The sequence below is a fragment of the Ursus americanus genome, chromosome 19 (assembly GCF_024610735.1).
Source record: "Ursus americanus isolate L20-20 chromosome 19, mUrsAme1.1.p, whole genome shotgun sequence".
Classification (NCBI taxonomy): domain Eukaryota; kingdom Metazoa; phylum Chordata; class Mammalia; order Carnivora; family Ursidae; genus Ursus; species Ursus americanus.
The window spans coordinates 39101676-39124227 of NC_142145.1; the positions used below are offsets into that span (position 1 = coordinate 39101676).

At 40.3% G+C, this 22552-nt stretch overlaps 1 protein-coding gene across 2 annotated transcripts in view; it reads left to right on the top strand.

Annotated features, from left to right (window-relative positions):
* B4GALT6 (beta-1,4-galactosyltransferase 6) overlaps positions 1-14802 on the top strand; it is a 73080-nt gene extending 58278 nt beyond the window's left edge. For both annotated transcript variants that reach the window (XM_045781847.2, XM_087869900.1), the window contains 5 exons: positions 343-459; positions 7262-7449; positions 10328-10450; positions 10732-10833; positions 11336-14802. In XM_045781847.2, coding sequence (XP_045637803.1) covers positions 343-459; positions 7262-7449; positions 10328-10450; positions 10732-10833; positions 11336-11483 — 678 coding nt within the window. In that variant the 3' untranslated portion in view covers positions 11484-14802. The remainder of the gene's footprint in view (positions 1-342; positions 460-7261; positions 7450-10327; positions 10451-10731; positions 10834-11335) is intronic.
* The last annotated feature ends 7750 nt before the right edge of the window (positions 14803-22552 follow it).

Below are 22552 nucleotides of genomic sequence, written 5' to 3' on the forward strand. Positions count from 1 at the left end.
CCTGACTATTTTGGGCTTTCTCCAGTCTACTCTCCATCCCCAAATGGGGTTTTATCACTTTTAATGAATCTTTCCAAAATTTCCCATGGTGTTGATAGAATAAAGACCACGATCTAAGGAGTGGCCCTCAGAGCCCACTTATACCTCCCCAGGTTCACAAGACCCTAAGTGGCACAAAGGCAAGGGCCATGTCAGTGTTTTCTCACTGTTGGATCTCTGGTGAGAAAATCCATAAAGGTAGGACTTTAACACCTTCAGAAATTTTTAAGGATCAGTTTTTCTTTTTACCTCCAGGGCTTGCTGCTCTATTTATTTACATACGTGACTATTTTGTTTTTGAAGGTGGCAGTTCTCATTCCTTTCCGTAATCGTCATGAACATCTTCCGATTTTTTTCTTGCATCTGATTCCGATGCTCCAGAAGCAGAGGCTAGAATTTGCCTTTTATGTCATTGAACAGGTGAGAATATTGTTCTTTTCTTCTTTTTTTAATTTTTAAAAAAAATTTTAAATTTTTATTTATTTCTTTAGAGAGAGCGTGTGTGTGAGTGGGGCACAAGGGCAGAGGAGAGGGAGAGAGAGAATCTCAAGTGGGCTCCATGCTCAGCACAGAGCCCTATGTGGGACTCTCTCTCATGACCCTGAGATCATGACCTGAGCCTAAATCAAGAGTTGGGCGCTTAACTGATCCACACAGGTGCCCCTAGGCTAGAAAATTTTTCAAAATGGTAACTTAAGTATACTGGAACTTAATAAACTCTTAGATATGGTGAGATTAAAAATGTTTAGCTTAAGGTGAATCTTTGGTTTTATATTTGGGTAAATTCTCATTTGGGATTGAGCGTGATCTATCTATCTATCTATCTATCTATCTATCTATCTATCTATCTATACACATACACACATACACACATACACACATACACACACACCATGTTTTGTTAATCCATTTATCAGTTGATGTGCTCCTGTCATTTTTAATCATCATGTCTTACCTATTAAAGGGAAACAGTTTTCAAATTATTCTTCATATTACCAGCTAGTTTTTTCTCTATAAATATTTTTCATGTCTCAATATTCCATATATGCAATTTCTTTCAGTCTTATTTGAACCCCTTGAGGATATTTACCATACTTTTGATTTTTTCCACTTCTGTCATTGCCTAGTTTTATAAAGTATCATCTTGGATTTCTTTCCTCATCTTTTCCCTACCCCACCTCCCAAGCACTAGGGCACTTGCTGAATTTTATCAGTGATTTCTAGGTAGCATTTCTAAGATAGTGCATTTTGTTTGTGTTTCAAATATATTGTAGCTTGGGTACTTTTGGTTTTGACATTGATAACCTCATTTTATCCTGATATTCCTTCTTTTTACTCACACTGGACCTGACTAAAAATGGATGTCCTTACTTATCAGTAGACAGAAAGTGACCTAGCTTATATTATTAGATGCTTCCGGGTTTGTTTCTTTGTGGAACATATTCAAAATTTGTCCTAAGAGTATTACATATAATATGCTTTCCCAGCTCTTTTGTGGCTTATTCTAGATCTGCTCTTCACTTTTTGCCTCTGTTTTTTCCCCTGGAAATACTTGGTATTTATTATAATTTATGCTTCTCTGTATGTAAATCATCCTTTTAAGGTGATTTGTTCCTGTGCAGTGATGCATATAATGCGTATATACTTTCTAATGTGACAACCTATACTGTGAAAATTGATTTTTTTTTAATCTGATAACAAATCAAAATTTCTAGCTTCTTTCATGATAGCCCTTGTTAAAAAACCTCCAGGTCAGTTCTACCAACTGCTAGTTTCCTCTTTTGAAACGTCAGTGTCCTTGCTGTGTTGGGAGGTGGGATGGCTGCGTCTGCATTTTTACGGTCCACTGCGCCCCCAGATGAGCGGTGAAAGAGGGCACTGGGCTTGTGTTTTCAAAGGCATGTTCTTCTGAGAGTCCAACACCACAGAATTATTTTGTGTGTGTGATGAAGCGACCTTTGCAGAGCAGCTAATATCCATATTTTATAAACCTCTTCAGTCTAAATCTCAGCCTTGATCAATATTAATTCAGGCCCATGTATTTGATAGCGGGTGGTTTTGAGGTAGTAACATTTTTACCACGTATGAAATAGAAGAGTGATTTTTCTGCTGGGCCGGTGCCCAGAAGCGCGAAGCAGTTGAAGAACAGCTTAGAACCCCTAGTGAAATATGGAAGAGTGTACACATACTTACCACTTCTTCTTTTCAAACTCCTAAAACGAGAGTGAAAGAAAAATACTTAAAAAAAAAAAGTGTTTAAAGCAGAAGGACAAAGAGATGGTCGTTGAGAGATTGCAACATATTTCTGGAAGTCAGGAAGCAGATGGGACACTAACAGCTCCCTTAGTAGAGCACAGAATGTTCAAAACCATGTGCGTTGAGGGCGATTGTGACAAGCGTTGAGTCCGTTTGCTGGACAAAGTCCTGTGGATCTCGGCAGTTGAAAGATGTCGCCGATGGACTGAATTTACCCAGCTAAGGTAACAGGATTATTTAAAAGTTTGATTACAAAACACTCATATTCCCAGTTCCTCATCTTTGCTTATGTTGCAAGGTGATTACTCCACCGTGTCTTGTAAAAAATGAAAGTTTAAGTTTATCCTCTGGAGAAACCACACCAGAGAAAGTCCTAACTGTGCTGGCCCAGCTCACCTGGGGGGCCTAGGGTTAAGTAAGTTTGCATGCCAACCCTAGGGACCCTCAGGCCCTTTTCTCCATCTGGTTTTTTGAAGCCAGCAGTTAGGCATGAATCCCCCCACCCCCTCCAACTGAGGTAGGGCACGAGTGGTGTCTTTGTTAGAGAAACAGATTAGCCCCAGGGAAAAGATGCCTAATCTAATATTTAGGCATTTCCAAAGGAAGAGGCCCGCTCACCGCTTTATCACCTCCATTTAGCCCTTTCCTTCATTCAACAATGGGGCTACAGCAGTGAACACAGCAAGGCAAGGCCCCTCGTTCTGGTGAGGAGAGAGAGACAATAAATAATTTGCCATTTGTCAGGAGGTGTTCGGGGCTAAAAGGGCAAAGAGAGCAGTAAAGGCAGGAAGATGTGCTCTTTTTATACAGAGTGTTCAAGGAAGGCCTCTTGGAGGAGGTGAGGTTGGAGCAGCCCTGAGTCATGTGAGGGGATGTGGATTCCAGGCAAGTGTGTGGTGTGTTTGTGGAGAGGTCATCTGGACATCGCTGGAGCGGTGGGTGCGGGACAGTGTTGGGAGGGAAGTCAGAGAGGGCGTGAGAAGCAGCTAATGGAGGGCGGGGCAGGCCAGGGTGAGGACCTGGATTATCACAGTGAGGCTGGGAGACGCCGGAGAGTTTTGAGTAGTGCAGCGACGCGATCTAACTGAGGCTTTGAAAAGATGACTGTGGTGAGAGCAGATGGAGTGGGGCCAGGGCGGAGATGAGGGCAGCCCCGGAGCTTTTGCAGATGTGCGGGCAGGAGGAGACGTGGGCTTGTGCCGCTGGGGTGGCGGAGGGGGAGGCGAGCTGTGGCGCGGTTTGGCTGGCTACACTGGGTTGAAAAGTAGTAGTATTGCTGACGAATCAGATGTGCATCGGGAGCGATGGAGAATTGTCAGCAGTGCCAGGGCGTGTGTCTTGAACTAGGGTGTTGCCATTTTCTGGGCTATGAACGTGCAGGACACAGGGGAGAGGAATGGGGCTTTTGGTTTTTTATTTCAGTTTGGTCTGGGGATTTGCTTGTGTACATGTTGTGCGTGTGTGGCGTATGTGTTTGAGTCAAGAGTGGGATGCCACAGACCTCACATGCGTTCGTGGAGACTCTCCCCAGCTTTTTAGTGCCTCACTCTTAAGCGCAGATGCTAAGGCTTCTCAGAATTCGAAGAAAGTCTGCACAAAAGGAGACCAAACCAATCCAACAAGAGGGAGTGTAGAGAATAGAGAAAATGAAGGAAAATCTTAAAAGAACAACAAAAGCTCATAGTCAGTATCCACAGAGAGTAAAGATAATGAATCTGCAAAAATGGGACATCATAAAGGAAGAATAGTCAGAATAAGGATGTTATTGTAAAAGAAAATGCCCTAACTAAAACAAAACTTTTACAATGGCTGCAAGATAAACTTAAGAACATATCTCCTAAAATAGAACCAAAACATAAGAAATTAAGAAGATCAACTGGTACCAGTATGGCATGGGGGTAACCACTTCCAAGATGGCCCTGAAGGATTTTGGCCTCTGTGTAGCCAGGCCCCTGTGTGGTCTCTTCCTGCAACAAGTGTGGGCTGACTGGCACGGGCAGCCCAACTGCAGAATGGCAGCATGGGATTTCTGAGGGCAGGTCCTGAAAGACCTTGCTGCCTCTGCGTCGGTCTCTTGGATCCCTCACTGTCAGGGAAGCCAGCTACCAGGTCATGAGGACACGCAAGCAGGCCTGGAGGGGACACCGGCTTGGCAGCAGCACCTTGCTGGCTGTGTGAGCGAGCCGCCTCGGAAGCAGATCCTCCAGCCGAGGCCCAGACGTCACGGAGTAGAGAGAAGGCATCTGTGCCGTGCTGTCAGAATTCCCGGCTCACAATTAGCTGTAGACTCACTAATCCGAGTTCTGGAAAAATAGAGCAGGAAAAAACTGGGCAGGGAGTGGAGGGGAAATGACCAAAGAAATAATATAAGAAAATTTCCCAGAAGGAAAGACACGTCTTCAGATTAAAGGAACTCACATGTACACACGAATAAAATATAGATCCACTGTGAAGCATGTTATTTTGAAATTTTAGAATACAAATTAAAAAAATATCAAGAAGGTTCTGGAGGAAGAATTACCAGTGATTATATATCAGGATCATAGGAACCTTCTCAGTAATGCTGATAGCTAGAAAATTGTGGAGCCATGCCTTTATAATCCTAGGGGAGGGATGCCAGGGGGCTCAGTCAGCTAAGCCTCTGCCTTTGGCTCAGGTCATGATCCCAGGGTCCTGGGATCGAGTCCTGCATTGGGCTCCTTGCTCAGCAGGGAGCCTGCTCCCTCTGCCTCTGCTTGCCGCTCCCCCTGCTTGTGCTCTCCCTCTCTGCCAAATAAGTAAATAAAATATTTAAAAAAATGATTCTAGGGGAAAGTGATTTTTAACCTAGAAATTTTTACCCAGCTAAAATGTCAGTCAGGTGTTAGGGTAGACTGATGGCATTTTCTAGCATTCATTGAGTAAATATATATATAGATATTTATTACTAAATATTATATATAAATACTATAAGTTTATATAAATATAATATAAACATATATACATATGTTTACATTATATATATATGTATGTTATATGCATTTATATATAAATATACATTATATATAATATAGATATTAGTATATACATATATGCATACAAATGTACATTATATGCATTTATATATACATATACATTATATATAATATATTATTAATATAATTATATAAATATAATTTATATTTATTACTATATATATATTTCTTTTTTTCTTCTCATGGACCCTTATTTTGGAAGCTGCTGAAGGATATGCCTCAGCAAATGGAGAAAGCCAAGTCAGGGACAGGACAGGGGTGATGTTAGGGAACAAAGAAGTCCTAGGATGAGAGGTGCCCATGGTCAGACCAGTCCAGACTGGAGCAAGAATTCAGGGCGGTGGAAGTTGAAATTGGGCTTGAGAGGGTGGAAAAGGAATTGATAGATGACTTGATGTGTTTGAATTACATCAATTATTAATAAGTAGAAGGCATATCTATTGGGGCTTTTGCACAGAGTAATAATACTTACATAGAAAACTAAGAAAACAGAAGCTGGTTATTATTAATCCCAGTTTGAAAAAGAAAACAGAATTGTAATTCACTTGGCACTCAAGAAATATTTATGCAGTCCTAATAATGTAAACACTATTGGTTTAGCCAAAAACTGATATAACTGTATTGGGAAAATGTCTGGAGAAGCAGTGGGTGGGGTGGCGTGAATCCTCAAGTGACCATGGTACGAAGTCAGGAGACAATGTCTAACGTTAACGAAACCAGGAAATGTCTGAACTCTCATTACCTTGCAGTATGGAGAGAAGTACTAGAGTAAACTACTAGAGGAGGTGAAAGGCTCTGCTTATGGAAGATGAAGATGGGTTAGACATAGAACTTCTTATATATAAAGTATTATGTCCACATTTAATAAAAAACAATTTTTTCAAACCCTAGCGGAAAGGAGTTCATTCACATTGATGTTGATGTGCCAGTAATGACACTATAATTTAACTCCCTTTCCTTTTTGTTCTCCTTTTCACTGGTGAAGAAAGAAGCTGTAAAAAGTAAAGTGATTTCTGTTACCTCAAGTTAGTGCAGGACTCAGGACTATAGATTAGTCATTTCTCACTCCCGCGGCACCTCTGGGGATGACTGTGTCTGGTATCTCCTCTGCTTCTGTCATCATCCTGTTTTGTTGTCTGGTTTGGAAATGATTTTGAGAAATATTGCTAAGGCGTGGATAATTGCTCTTTAATTTCCTTCAGATACAGAATGAGGCAATTTAATTGCCAGTGCACCTTCATATAATTTTCCTCATAAGTAAAAGGAAGTGGATATTCCATAGGAAGTAGGGTTCTGTGTAAAAGTTCCTGTCTTCTTTTCCCTTAAAATGTTCTTGGTCTGTGTCATAAGCAAGAATAATAAAAATAAGAAGTGTTTGTTTGCCCGGGCACTTTAATAGATTTTTCTTAAAATAAAGGAAAATAGTTGTAATAAAGGAAGTTGGGTTTTGTGTACTCAGTTCCACTTGATTTTGTCTCTAGAAATGTCTGTGTCTTTATTGTAAGTATTAACAGTGGGGAGTTAGCTCTCGCTGGCCTTGTTCCGTAAGCGGGGAGGCCTACCGCTTGTCCAGTCCCAGTTAACTTCATACTTCTCTTAGTCTTAACACATATGGAAAGCTTCACTAAAAAAATGCAACCTATATTATTTTTAATGGTTTTGCTTTTTTCCCCTGCTCATAAATGATCTAATTCTCATGTATTTAAAGTAAAATAGGAACATTCTGTAAATGCACTAGGTAACAGCAGTGTGTTCTTATATGTAGCCAAAGCACAAAAGAATGTAGTAAGTAGATCCAAACAGTGTATTGGAAGATCCTGACATGTTTTTTATTTTATCTAGTTGATTTGGATGTATTTACTATTATTATTTGACCTTGATTCAACAAGTTAGAAAGCCATAGAAAAGTCAGATGACAAAGCCTGACTCCGTTTCTGTTCTCCTTTGTGAAGACTGGCACACAGCCTTTTAACCGTGCGATGCTCTTCAATGTGGGCTTCAAAGAGGCCATGAAAGACAGTGTCTGGGACTGCGTCATCTTCCATGACGTGGATCATCTACCCGAAAATGACCGAAACTATTACGGCTGTGGAGAAATGCCACGTCATTTTGCAGCAAAGCTGGATAAATACATGTATATGTGAGTAATATGCATTCCTCCTGATAGCGGACAGTATACTTACGTGTCATTGAAGTGGTAGCTCTCTTAATGTGCCTGGATCTGAGAGGGCTCAAAAGACTAAGAGTATCTTTAACTGCACTTCGTCCTCACAGGGAGCCAGGATATAGAGTCACTTGCCCACCGGCTAGGTGCTTCCTCATGCAGAGGTTCGCATGTGGGTTGATGGGAAAGAGAACCTGGGTTCTCTGTGAAGCAAATGTAGATTTAACTTCTGGTTCCACACTTACCAGAGATAGGACTTGGTTAGTTCCTTCTGTCTCTGCATGTTGGTTTTCTTGTTCGTTGGAGTAGTAGAGTCCGTCCTAGGGCCATAGGAGACCACACACACCCGTAGTAGAGTCCGTCCTAGGGCCGTAGGAGACCACACACACCGGTAGTAGAGTCCGTCCTAGGGCCATAGGAGACCACACACACCCGTAGTAGAGTCCGTCCTAGGGCCGTAGGAGACCACACACACCGGTAGTAGAGTCCGTCCTAGGGCCATAGGAGACCACACACACCCGTAGTAGAGTCCGTCCTAGGGCCGTAGGAGACCACACACACCGGTAGTAGAGTCCGTCCTAGGGCCGTAGGAGACCACACACACCCGTAGTAGAGTCCGTCCCTAGGGCCGTAGGAGACCACACACACCGGTAGTAGAGTCCGTCCCTAGGGCCGTAGGAGACCACACACACCGGTAGTAGAGTCCGTCCTAGGGCCATAGGAGACCACACACACCCGTAGTAGAGTCCGTCCTAGGGCCGTAGGAGACCACACACACCGGTAGTAGAGTCCGTCCCTAGGGCCGTAGGAGACCACACACACCCGTAGTAGAGTCTGTCCTAGGGCCATAGGAGACCACACACACTGGGCCTGCCCTGTGTAGTCACACGTAGCACATGGCGGCTCTCTTTTTTTTTTTTTTTTTAAGATGTTATTTATTCATTTGAGAGAGAGAAATACAAAGAGATAGTGAGAGAGAACACAAGCAGGGAGAATGAGCAGGGGGGAGAGGGACAAGCAGACTCCCAGCTGAGCAGGGAGCCCCACGTAGGGCTTGATCCCAGGACCCTGGGATCAGGACCTGAGCTTAAGGCAGACGCTTAACCGACTGAGCCACCCAGGCACAACCTCCCCCAACACATTTACCCACATCTACCTATCTACTGATCTCAGGTTTCTCCCAAACCACTGATCTGGGAAAGAATAATCTAACTGGCATGGGAAGCCCAACAGCGCCACAAATGCTTATCAGCCCTGTTGAACCCCAACTGGTGCTATAACTGGAATCCTTGCTTCCCACATGTAAGCCTCATGCAGTCTCCTGGGACAGTGGGATTGTCTTTGGGGTCAGTATTGCTGTTAGTGTCTTTGGGTGCCTTTGGCCAGTGGGGCCAAGATTGCTTTCTTCTGCACCCAGTGAGTTCATGCAGGAGCTGCTCCCCCATCTTCTGTGCCCACACCGGATCTCAGCTGGCATACAGCACTTCTTCCCCACAGGGAATGACATGAAAGTCCTCCCACAAAAAAAAATGAAATCTGCTCTCTCTCCTTCTCTGAGGCAGCTTTGCTCTAGTCCTGGCCGGAGTTCTCTCAGCTTGGTTAATGGATGGTGTGCATGGTCATATTTCCCTGCTGGCCCCCCACATTGACCGGACCTCTGTACAGGCTCTGGCATGCCCCTTCCCAGTGGCACGTTTGGGGCCACAGGAGTTTACTCAGAACTAAGTCTAGGGATGCTACCTTGAGTTCAGAAAACCAATTTATATCCAAATGAACAACTTAGTTTGACAAATTTGAGTTAGGGAAAGGTAAGGAAAATAAATCCAAATTTTAAAATGTAGTAGTCATTTCTCAGAGAGAGACAAGTACTGTATGATCTCACTTATATGTGGAATCTAAAATAGACAAACTCATAGATACAAAGGACAGACTGGTGGTTGCCAGCAGCGGTGGGAGGGGCTGGGGGAGGCTAAAGGGGTTAAAAGGTACAAAGTTCAGTGTCAGATAAATAAGTCCAGGGATGTAATGCACAGCATGGTGACTAGAGTTAATGATACTCTATATGTGAAAGTTGCTAAGAGAATAGATCTTAAAAGCTCTCATCACAAGAAAACAAAGAATTTTGTAGCTGTGTGTGGTGATGGATATTAACTAGATTTATCGTGGTAATCATTTTGTAGTGTAGACATGTGTGAAATCATGTTGTGCACCAAAAATGAATACCAGGTTATATAGGTCTATTATATCTCAATTAAAAAATCATTTATCTAAATATTAGTACATTTCAAAATAATGTATTTGTAAATACCGTGGGTATTATTGTATCATACCAAACAGGTATGATTATTACAGGAATAGGCAGCTAGCTAGTCATTTCAAAATTAAATGCTCGAGTTGTATTTACTGATTTATATTTATCCTGGTCTATGTAATAAATAACACATTTATAATGACGTTCTATTAATTTAGAACACTTTATGAGCTTAACAACGTCTAACATCTCATTGACAGCTATTGATGTATTCAATCAAGTTTACTTTGGTGTGGAAATCTTATCAATTTTTGGACACTGGGTTGTGAGTCTTACAAAGTAACAGTACTGAATATTAAATTTCATTTATTGTAAGTGTTTTACTTAGTGTTTTACCTAACACATTTAGATGTTTCGCTAGACTGTGAAAATGTTTTCTTTCTTGGTATACTTTACATTTCCCAGAATATGATTTAATCAGCACAATTGTTTGTATGGAAAATAAGAATATATTTTGCAAAGCACATATAAGACTGAAAACTTGATTTCAGATGGCAGACTGTTTTGATTTCATTTTTAGAATGCTGTATTCTTTCTTTTTAGTCTTCCATATAAAGAGTTTTTTGGTGGTGTAAGTGGACTGACTGTGGAACAATTTAGAAAGATCAATGGTTTTCCTAATGCCTTCTGGGGATGGGGAGGAGAAGATGACGACCTTTGGAATAGGTATGTTGAGGTACAAATTGCTTAATAATAGAATTTGTATAAATTTCATTTCTATTAGTTAGATTGCACTTTGGTATTCCAAGAAAAGATTTTCTGGGATGGAAAATTTTTGAGGTTTCTAAATCCTGCTTTGTGCTTCTGCTTTTCTTCATTTAGAGTGCCTTCTGGAATTATTGACCACTCTCTAATGATAGCATTCTTTTGCATTTCGAGTTGAACTCATGTAATGAATTTTTATGTCACAGTGTATTCCTTCATATTTTTATTTCCATGTATTGTAGAGTTCACTATGCTGGATATAATGTAACAAGACCAGAGGGAGACTTGGGAAAATACAAGTCTATTCCTCATCACCATCGAGGTGAAGTCCAGTTTTTAGGACGGTAAGTTTAATATCACTTTCAGATAACAAGGTTTCAATATTATTTGATATATGAGAGATTTGTTAAAAAAAACATTGCAGCCAAAAAAAAATCTTCTGCAGGGAATTTTCCATTGATCTTATTTTTCTTTATAGAAGTAGAATATTTTTGTGCTTGTTGAAGAGATATACATATATATTTGTGTTATATTAAAGAGCCCAGTTAACTATTTATATGAGAAGTGTTTCTTTAACATAAGATGTATTAGTTCATAAAACATTTTATTTCTTAAGGATGTCTAAGTTGTAAGTGTGAAAAATAAATTTTTCAGGAGGCGTTTTAAGACTCGTAAAAACGCTAATTTAGATAATGGTTTCGAAAAATTTTTAATCATGTATGAAAAGTAAGAATTGAAAAAGCTTTAAATGCTTTAATTATAAGAACGACCTTGGGCATATTTGTTGTCAGTTTTTCTTTTTGTACGTGTTGCTGTTATTTTTCATTTTTTTCTCTGACACCATAGGTATAAATTACTAAGATATTCAAAGGAGCGTCAGTACATCGATGGGTTGAACAATTTAATATATACGCCAAAAATACTGGTTGATAGGTTGTATACAAATATATCTGTAAACCTCATGCCAGAGTTAGCTCCAATTGAAGACTATTAAATAGCTCTCGTGGCAAGACAGACAGACTGCAGTGCCGGCTGGTCAACTTGGAATGTGCTCTTACTGGAGGTCAGTGAGTGGACGCGTCGCGGTGCCCTGCCGTGTGAGAAGAAGAGCCAGCAGCCCTCAGTGTTTACAGCGTGAGAGTAGAGACATCGCCATCCTTCTCTGAGACACACCCCCATGGCAAGCACGGCAGAGACCCGATGCCCTTGCTGAAATCTGGAAAGGAAGAGAGCTCCCTACAAAGAGAAAATTTTTATACTAAAATATATAATTTAATTCAAGAGAATGCTTTATTTCTGTTTAAACATGTTTTGTATATATGTGATGTAAATTAACGTGTTCAAGTTGTTGAAAAAGAAGATGTGTTGCAGTTTTGCATGTAATTGGTTATGCCTTTATCGGACTTTTATAGACATTTTTTATTTGCATGGAAGAAAACAATGCAAATTCACGTCACTAAGCAAAGGTTAACCCTTGTGTGAAATGAAGGAACTGTCAGTAGTTGACAGGCAACTGCTACAGCAAACTGACACTAGTTTTGAGCTTCAGACCTCTAGCCTTTTGTGTGGAAGAAGTCACAGCTTTTCCTAGGGTTTTACAGGGTAAGAAGAAAGGGCTTAGACCACTTTTCTTCCTACCGGAATTACCTGTTTTTTTCCTTGCTTGCAGTCTCATCAGATTTTGCTAAATCACAACCACATTGTTGATGCACATTGCATGAGTATTACCAAGAAAATCTTAAACATTGTGATGTAACATGATATAAAGGACCTCTTTATGTTAACTGTCTTCCATGTATCTTTGGTGTAGTTGTCAGGGATTTTGTGCCTCAAAAAATCTTCCCGAGGTTGTGTGTGTTTGTACACTGTATTTTTTTTTTTAATTCATAGCACTTTTATTATTTCTAGTTCAGAAGAGCCAAAAAAAACCAATTTTCATTAAAAAAAAATCAAAAGTTTTTTTTTTTAAAAAGAATGAGCTATGGAAAACCCAGTAGTACTTACACAAATGAGTTATACTATTAGATAAGAAATTAAATGTTCTATTTTTATGAAGATAAATGCTTAATAAATAAAAACAAACTTTAATTCTCAGACTCATAGAATTTCAAGTTTTGAAGGGAACCTTTAATGTCGGCCAGTTTTATTAGAACTATATTTTTTTTTCACTTTTAAGAAATTATGTTTCTGGGGTTCTTAAAATTGCCTCACTGAAATAATTTAATAGGATTATATTAAAACATAATCAGTTATTTAAATGCACTGATGTTCTAGGATACTTCTCTGATAACAGGTCTCACTACCCGACATCCAGTATATTCCTTGATCTTAAATTTGGATTAAGTTTTCATGGTAAAACCAAACAATATCCTTAACTTTGAAAATTATCAACTATAGTTAACCAAAGATTCTAGAAAATATCTTGATATTTTCACAAATTTAAAATAAAAAATTATGTATCTATAAAATGAATCTTCAAAAACAATGCAGAACAATAGAAATCTGTCTGTGAGGGATGTTGGGATAATATTTGCCTCATGGATTGTTTACCTAAAACAGAAATATGGTTATTTATCTCAGGTTGAAGTTTAATTTTGAAGTATCATCTCTTATGGCAATATTAGTAATACAAATGACCACAAACCAAATCGTAACTTAATTGAAATTCTTACACTTTGAAAAAAACTGATCACTCTCCCTTATAATACCAAACAGAATTTTCCATATTTATTTCTCTAGCAATATTTCCAAAATATTTATCTTCCATTTTTTTGGTGGTACTCAAAAATCACGATAAAAATCAAACCTTCTGAAAAGTAAGAGATTTGTTCTGAATTTGTGTATCTCTTCGTTTTGGTCTCATAGCCAATGCAGTTTTTTTTTTAATTTGGTGAAATGAAAGTCGGTTGGGAGTATTAACATTTGTGATCACTTAATAAGATAGTAGGGGCATAGGAGCAGAATTAACCCAATAATACTTAATATTTTTTTAATACTTACATATTTTAATTGTGGGGAAAATTAGGGCTGTTTCTCTGAGTCTTATTCGTGAAACATATTTTTTGCTTTTTAATGTGGAGCTGCCCACATTTTGGAATCCTCATTTTGATACACATTTTACAGTTTCAGGAGAACTCAGTTCTACTAGTATCTGCCTTATTTTCTTGGATTAAGTCTAATAGCCAGTTTTGTTTTATGAGTAAGCCATGTTGTTTTGTTCTCTTCAGTTTTGAATATGGTATGTCATCCTGTGAAAATCGTCTCATTAGTTTGTTTTTTGCTCTCCCCCCCTTTTTTTGTTGTGCTTTTTAAGTGCACACCTGAAATTGATTTTTGCCTATAAATGACTTTTTTATGTTTCCAGAAGAGTGATAGTTTTGCTCAGTTATCTTCATTTTATTAAAATAAACCTATTCCATAAAAATTAACAAATACATTGCAAATGGAGGTTCTTTTTATCGTTATGTTTGGTGGATTTCTTAGGGAACGTATATTAATTGCCTACTCTGTATCAAGTGCAATGCGAGGTATGTCAACAGAAAAAGTCTTTTATTTCTGAACAAATCAAATCAAGCAAGTTGAAACCTTTCTAAAATTATGAAGACATCCTCTGATAACTTACCTGTTGTATTTCTTAGTTTCAAAGTCAAGAAACACATATATGTGGACATGGAACTATTATGAGGTCCCAATGGCACTAACTGGGAAAGTTACGTAGTGCCTTTCAACTAGACAGAGAAGTAGTGATTAATGGGCTTGTTTGTAGAAAAGAGAGGGAAAAGTGTACACATGAGTATTTTTTTAAATCTATATTTAAATTTGTATTTTGTGAAAATGTGTTCAATCAGAAAACTTACAGTATTATGCAAACACATAATTATGTGTTAAAAACTTGCTTAAATTCCTTTTCCAACCAAAATATTGATATCCATTTTAAAACAAAATGGAAAAATAACCAATACAATATTGTCCTTCTTTTGGAGGCTTCCTGCAAGTGAAAGCAGATTTTGTGTCATTTTATTTGGCCTCTGCTTGTATCTGTTATATTTCTCTGTGTACTTTTCAGACAAATATTAGTTTTGTTGCCTTGTATTTGCAAGTATGCCAATTGAGAGATCTAAAATGGCCATAGTGGTGTTTATCAGAAAGAGGAAGTGTACTTAAGATTATTTTATTAGATCCGAAAGGCTTCTACATAAATGCACTGAAATAAATGCTAGTAATTTCTTGTACTTTTTTTTTTTTTTTTGCTTCTCATGGAAATGTTTGTACTTTTTTATCATTGTCTTTTATGAAATATAATGTTCTAAAGACTCCGTGTGACACTGTAATTATTTTCGCTCCGGAACTTTTTTGGGGTTATCTGGGTGTTTTCCTGCTTTTGAGGCGAGCTGTGGATGAATACCTTGGTGGCACTGGAATGGCAACAGAAGCATAAAGCAACCACCGTATCTGCCTTTGCGACAGTTTTCGGTACATGCATTGATCTCATAGCTCTTAACTCAGAAAAGACACAGTAATATTTAAATATTTTGCATCAGTACAATTAATCTGTACCAGGAAGAATATTTAAGGAGTCGTTTTTAACATTTCTTCTGCTTGCGCAACTTGAGTAAACTAAGCTGGTGTGTTGTGCTCGGCCCCCTTCTTGTTTTCCAGGTATCAAGTAGTAGTGAAGATCTTTAAGGCAAATATACCTAGGGACTAGATTTGTATCTGGACCTAGAATGTGAGATCATGACTTTTGTCCACTTATTTGTGTAATGAATTATTATTGATTTTTATGTATAGTATAAGCTACTGGGATATTGACCCTGTATGTCCCAAATAATGCCAATCGTGAAATAATAATTATTTAGTCTTTTAAATCATGCAGAGCCGTAAAATCGAGTTGGCTTAGTCTGGCCCAAGCTCCTACCTATGGTATTAATGTGTCCTCTGATGAAACATGCCAACTCAGTTTAATGATCTTATAATATATATTTTTGTCCTGTCTTAAGCACATGGATTTAAGGTTGTGGAGATATTCTGGACCCAAATTGTTTCATTTAGAGAAGGCTGTTCTTGACCATATACTGTTTTGCTCTTAATTTAAGTGACTTTAGAGAACATGGTGTTATATCACTGAAAATTATACTACAATTAGAAGAAAAATATATAGGTCATAAAAATACAACTTGTATCTTTCTCAACACATTGCTCTAACATATTTTGGTGGACCTGAATTCCGTTGCTAATTTCATCCTCCTAACTCCATCAGTTGAAGTCTTTGATCTCCAAGAAGTATCAGGCATTACCTACACTTACGGAATTTACTGTCTTCTGTGGGTAAAACAGACATGGAAACAACTGAAAAACCTACATACTATGAAATGAGGCGCTCAATTGGGTCCCCTGGAAACGTTGGTTTTATATTTTACTAAGGCAGTATTAGGCCAACAGAGCATCTTTGGAGGAGAAGCTTTTCCCAAAGCACAGACGGTTTCTTAGCTGTGAACCCTATACGTCGGAAGGATAGTTGAGATCATTGTCTACAATGAATCTTGAGGATTTACAGTCAACTTTTAATAGGACTGTGTGGAAGGCAGTGGTTATAAGCAAAGACTCTGGCATCAGACTGACCTGAGTTTGAATTCAGAGATCCCCCGTGACTCACTGTGACATTTTAGCAAAATTTTAAACCCCCGTGGGCTTCAGTTTCCTGATCTTACAGGTGAGGATGATAGGGACTACCCAAGGATTGCTGAAGAACTTACATGAGCTAATCCCAACAGAACTGAGCCCAGCGCCTGACACGCTGAGCAAAAACTCAGCTTATACTTAAGTCAGTTTTCAGCTCGAGGGTAATAAGTTTGACTTTAATGCAAATTATCTTGGATTATATTTTTTAAATGACATTGCATTCTTTGATTCTATTAGGAAATGAAGTTAGTGATTACCCTACCTATACATGGTAATGCATGTAAACAAAACTGGCAAAGGTGCAAAATTAAATTTTAGCAGTACTAGTCATGAGGAGAAATGTAGCAAGTGGGAATCAGGCTCCATTTGCTCAGAGGCTGTGTGATTTTAGGGAGACAGCGTGGAAGCACCTGTTAGGATACTTTGCCTACGGAAGGCAATTCAGTAACATGTAGCTTCTCTCAGTATTGTGACTGAAAAAGTTAAATGCCGTGTTGGCCTGTACTGCTTTTTTTTCTCCCACCTTGGCTTTTGGGCTTGGCTTTTTCACCTGTTTTCTTCCCAGTTTCCTCAGAAGACCCTTCTTTCTCTGCTTTCCGTTCTTTCTCCCTTCTCCTTCCTCTGATTAGTAGCTCGATTTCTAGGACAACTGGCCAAAACTGTCCAGTAGAATGCTCTAGAATGATGAAAATGTTCTGGGACTGTGCTGTCCAGTATGGTAGCCTCTAGCCACATGTGGTTGTTGAGCACTTAAAATGTGGCTGGCGTGAGCCAGAAGCTGGCTTTTTAATTGTTAAATCTTAGATAAATGTAAATAGCCCCATACAGCAGGTGATCTCTTATTCTCGAAGAACTTTAACCTCATGGTGTCCCCAAGTACATGCAGGAGGCTCTTAAGCCAATGTCCAGCTTAGAATTCTTAGCTCCCGACCCACATTATCAACTTTTGGGTCATCTCGACCTGCTTGTTCACAGAAACTTAAAACTCCCATGTCCTAAGCTGAATTTATCATATCCATCTTCAAAACCTAGTCTTCCTCTTGTTTTACCATCCACTTGGTAACTCAAGACCAAATTCGTGAGTCACCCTCCCCTTGCTTCTCTGAACTATCAGCGTTAGCTCCACCTCTAAAGTCTCTCTTCAATCTGTAGGGTCTTCTGTTTCTACAACAACTGCGTGGCTCCTCCCAGTCTTGTCTTAACGCAAAGGTATGCTTTCTGTTTTAAATCTGTCTTCCATCTTGACACACAAAATTGTGTCTTTTGAAATACTACCTTGCCTTAAATCTTTCATTGGCTCCCCATTGCCTACAGGAAAAGGTGCAAATATTTCTGCTTCTCAGACCGGGGCCTTAATGATCTGGCCTCTGCTTGCCTCTGCAAGACCAACACCTCCCCTCCCATCCCTCTCGAACCCTTTTTCATTCTCCAGTTGCCTATGAACTACTCCCGCTGGCCTTTCCTACCCTCATCCACCAGAGGGTCTCCTACATCTCTTAAGACTCAAGCTCCTGGAGCACCTGGGTGGCTTGGTTGTGAGTTCAAGCCCAGTGTTGAGCTCCACGCTGGATTTGGAGCCTGCTTTAAAATAAATAAATAAAGACTCAAGCTCCTCTGGAAGCAGTCCCTGGCCAACCCAAGTACAGTTTGCTGCTCCCCCCTTGCACTCCTGCCCTACGGTACCACAGCATTAAAGTGTGTCTTATGCTATTACATTTGTTCATGCATTTTCTTTTTCTCTCAAAGACTGTTAGCTCTTTGAGGGCCGCAGTCTGTGCCGTTTGGTTTTGTAACCCGGCATCCTGCATGGCACTCAGCGAATGAACCATCCTGTCAGGGCAACACTGTTTGCCATCTGCTAGGACAGAACACTCCATGGCATTCTAAATCACTGTGCTATTACTCCTTATGCCATACCTACTGAGAGCTGTGTTCAGCAGATCAGGACCTTAATTAGGACTATTAAATGCCCTCATCAAGATGTGTTTTGACCTACCCATACATCTATCTGAATAGGGAGCCAGGCCCAACTTTTTACTCAACATATTTTTAAAATTTAGAAGTATTTACTAAGCTTTAGAAAATTAATGTAGGGGCGCCTGGGTAACTCAGTTGGTTAAGTGTCTGACTCTTGATTTTGGCTCAGGTCATGATCTCAGGGTCGTGAGATCGAGTCCCACATGGTCGGGCTCAAAGCTCAGTGGGGAGTCCTCTTGAGACTCTCTCCCTCTCCCTCTGTCCCCCCCCCACTCTTTCTCTCTTAAATAATAAATAAATCTTTTTTAAAATTTTATTTAAATTCAATTAATTAACATATAGTATGTTATTAGTTTCAGAGGTAGAGAATAAATAAATCTTTTAAAATATTATTATATATTAGTATATAAAAGAAATAGAATAGTGAAGAATTCACTGCCAAAATTTTTATTAAATTAAAAAAAACCCTGGGAAGTGAAAGTCATCCTTCCCGTAAAATAAATGTCACAAGACACTACTGTGTTGATGGAAGAATGAGCACAGATGCTGGAAGCACCTGTTGACTTAATACCAGAGAGAAGGTGTAAATTTACCTGTGGAACATAATTTCTATCTGAGGCACTTCTTAAAATGTATTTAGTTGATTTCCAAAGACTTTATTTTACACGGTTATCCCTCCCCCCTCCTCCCTTTGTTCACCTGTTTTTCCTTCTTTCTTCTCTTCCACCACCACTGTTGTTAGAATCAGGAAAAAATCGTGGCGGGGATTTATTTTCCTGGAGTCTTTACGAAATCCTGTGAGTGCTTTTGTTCAGGCAGCACAAGGTCACCATGGTAACCAGACTTCCCCTTCATTATTGTCTTATCCCTTGACCTTGTATAAATGTCATTTTGCATTGGGTAATTAACCAGTCTTTTAGCCTGTCTGGCAACTTCTGGCAGCCTTGTTTCTGGTCTCTCCAACCCCAATATGTCCGGGCATTTATTAAGCACCTGCTCTGTCAGGCACTGGGCTGCGCTGAGGACATGAGAGTGGATAAGGCAGTTCCTTCCTCCAAGTAGGCTCCAGCCAAGCCCGGGAATGCTTGCCAAGGGCTTCTCACGGGGCCACCCCTTTGCCTCTAAATATTTTATAACCTACTTGGAAACCTAATAGAAAAGTGGGCAAAGTCTTGGACAGGGCACGTAGAAGACAGGAGTTCACAAAGAGTTGCATCCACAGGCTCTGTGAGGGAGAGCATCCCCTCTACCATGGAGAAGGTGGGGATGGGGAGGGGAGGGGACAGGGTTGCCGGTTGAGGGCGGAGAAGGCCCTGGCTTTTCTGGAGTACTTTCTGGAGAATAGACACGTGTGTGGGATAAGTGTCTGCCTGATGGCCTGTGCTCTTCTAGGCTCTTGGGCTACAGAGAACAAGCTTTGTTTCGGGGGGAGCATTTCTGGGCTGCAGACATCTCTGGCACCCAGGCTGGGATATTGAGGGGGCAAGAAAAAAAATCCCAGAACTCACACCTGGGTTTTTTCTCGTCAAGTCCCTATGTCCCCTGGGAATTTGCCTTTCAGTCTTCTGGTGGGGTTTCATTGTTGTTTGGTGATTAGTGGGAGAAGCCAATGGAATGCTTTACCCCATCTTGTCCCACTCCTAGAAATGTCCCCGACAAGGAAAGTTCAGGAACTGTCCTGTATCTTGACTGTGGGACAGCATGGATGTTGTGACATGGCATTATAACTGCATGCAGGACTGGGAAAAGGGTGGAGGGATCTCTCCGCGTCCTTTCTTACAACTGCGTGTGAGCTCCAATGACCTCCAAGTTAAAAATTTTATTACCAAAGAGGTAAAGTGCCGTGTATGAAAGCTGATCGACTCGACTCACAGTAAGAGAGATCCAACTGAAAATTACATGGAAGCACCAATTCTGACCTATCCGATTGGCAAAAATCCAGTAGTTTCACCGACACAATTGGCAAGGCTGTGGTGAGCCTAGTACTTTCATACGTGGGGTGCCAAATGTCACAGCCCATGTGGAGGGGAAGCCAGCAATATCCAACAAAATTACTAAGCATTTGCCCTTTGTCCCAGAAATCCTTTTTTCGGCGTCCATTCTAAAGATACATCTCTGCAGATACGAAATAACGTGTACAAGTTTATTCGTGGAGGTTTTATTTACAACAGCAAAAGATGGGAGCTAAGCAGAGGGAACTGGGTGAATAGTCACCCACACACTGAAGCATCTTGCAGCCATATGAAAGAGGGGGCCTACATTCTATGTCCTGATTGTACTGGTTGCCAGGCCAGTAGTGCCTATGGGAAGAAATAAGGTGCACAAACTATATAAAATGCTGCCTTTTGTGAATGAAAGAAGGGGAACTAAAAATACATATGTGTGCTTGCTTCTCTTGAACAAGAGTCACTGGCAGGATAATAAAAATTGTGGTCTGTGTAGGGGAGGCGAACAGTGGGGTGAAGGCCGCAGGGCTCCAGTGAGACTGATTCTTCCAGTGTGATTTTATAGAGTTAGGAACTGGCATTGTGTCAATGTTTTGACAAAATCAAAAAATTGAATTTACAACAAACCCTAAAATCGATTTTCAACAGAAACAAATTAAAAAATGTATTTGGGCAAAGCAGAACAAATGTGGTCTAATGAGTGTGTTCATTAGTAATGATTAACCTTAGCAAGAATAAAGAAAACAATTCTTGTTTGATCATGGCTGCGTTATGCAAGTGTTGCTAATACCGTGTTTGCGTGTCTTACGGGCTTTAACTTTTATTCTTCCCATTTTTACCATGCATTTGTCTGTTCTGTAGACCATTGACTTTGTATTGTTAATGCGACAAATGTAATAACTTCTCTTTTGTGGTCACAGCAGTGGGTTTAGCAGCCCGGCTCATGGTCCTTGCCCAGAGAAGCTGCCTTAACCACCTCCTCGAAGGCCGCGTCCCCTGCCCCATCTAGCTTCACCGGCCACTGCCCCCTGGACGAAGGGTAGGTAGAGCCTTGCCCACAGAAAGCACAGCAATACACAGACCAGGCCAACCAGGTTCTCAGAAGTCTGAAGGGACACAGGGACTGAGGGAGTTAATTAGGGGGTGGGGACCGAGTACAGATTTCCTTCCATGTGGTAGGTGAGCGGGGAAGCTGGTCTGCAGAGAGAAGGAAGAAGACTTACATTGGGAATCATGCAACCCAGAAAGAGAGAGAGAAAAAGGTAGTTACTTTCATTCCTGATGGCTTTCCAGACCCAGTCCCTCATGTGTGTCTGTGTCCCTTCTGTGTGTGTTCTGTGAGATACATATGAATCCTTAAATAAATCCCTCATCATTCAAGTTAGCTGCGCTGAGTTTGTGTTTCTTAAATGAACCCCTCGTTGAGACACATCATTTCTCTTTTAGAAAGGGTTTTGACCTCATTCAAATCAAGTTTGATTACCTTGATCAGAGTGACAAGCTATTCGTAATCAAGGGTATTCAAACCTCTATAAAAATAGCCCTACTGGAGTGAGATGTCTTTGAAGACAAGAACCATTTCTTTTTCATCTTTACCTGGCACTCCTAATGGGAGTTCAACTAATACTTGCTACGTGACACTTTTTTCGGTTATGGCCCTTAGAGCATGGATTCAATTTGGGTTATTTGTTTATTTATTTGTTTTTCAAACAACCTTTCCCTAAGATGACAGAATGTAGAGTCTTTCAAGAGGTACAGCTTCAGTCTGAGTTGGATTTCAGGAGCTATGGATATTCTGGAACAATCCCCCAGATATCTGGCCCTCATTGGTCCTTATCTAGGAAGTCCTGGGAAACTGAGGCACGGGTTTCCCATGGTTTGGGAACTGTTTGCATGGATGACACTCTGGGCTGGTGGGTCTCAATGCTGACTGACATTAGAGTCAATTGGGGAGTTTCTTAAACTGTAATCACACCTGGGCACCACCTCCGGAGAATAGATTTCACTGATCATGGGTATTCTTGAAAATAAGCCCAAGTGACTAAAATGCAGCCGGGCTTGAAAACCAGGCAGGGAACCGTAAGTCACTGAAGTGGCCTTGCAGTTGATGTACTCACGGGGCTTTCACAGATGTAGACCTTGGTCCAGGCTGATGGCGCTGAAGTTTGGGAACCACTGCTTGAGGCCAGAACAGGCTGACGTAGACCCTGCGGAGTTTGTTTTGGTCCATGCCCCCCCCCCTTTTAGGTCATAAATTATTGTTATTTCCAGAGAAAGATGCTGGAGACTTATGACAGACTATTTATTTTAAAGATTTTATTTATTTATTTATTTATTTATTTATTTATTTATTTATTTGAGAGAGAGAGAGAATGCATGTGCTTGAGTGGGGGGAGGACAGAGGGAGAGGAGAGTGAGAACCCCAAGCAGACCTGTGCTGAGCAGGGAGCCCAGGGAT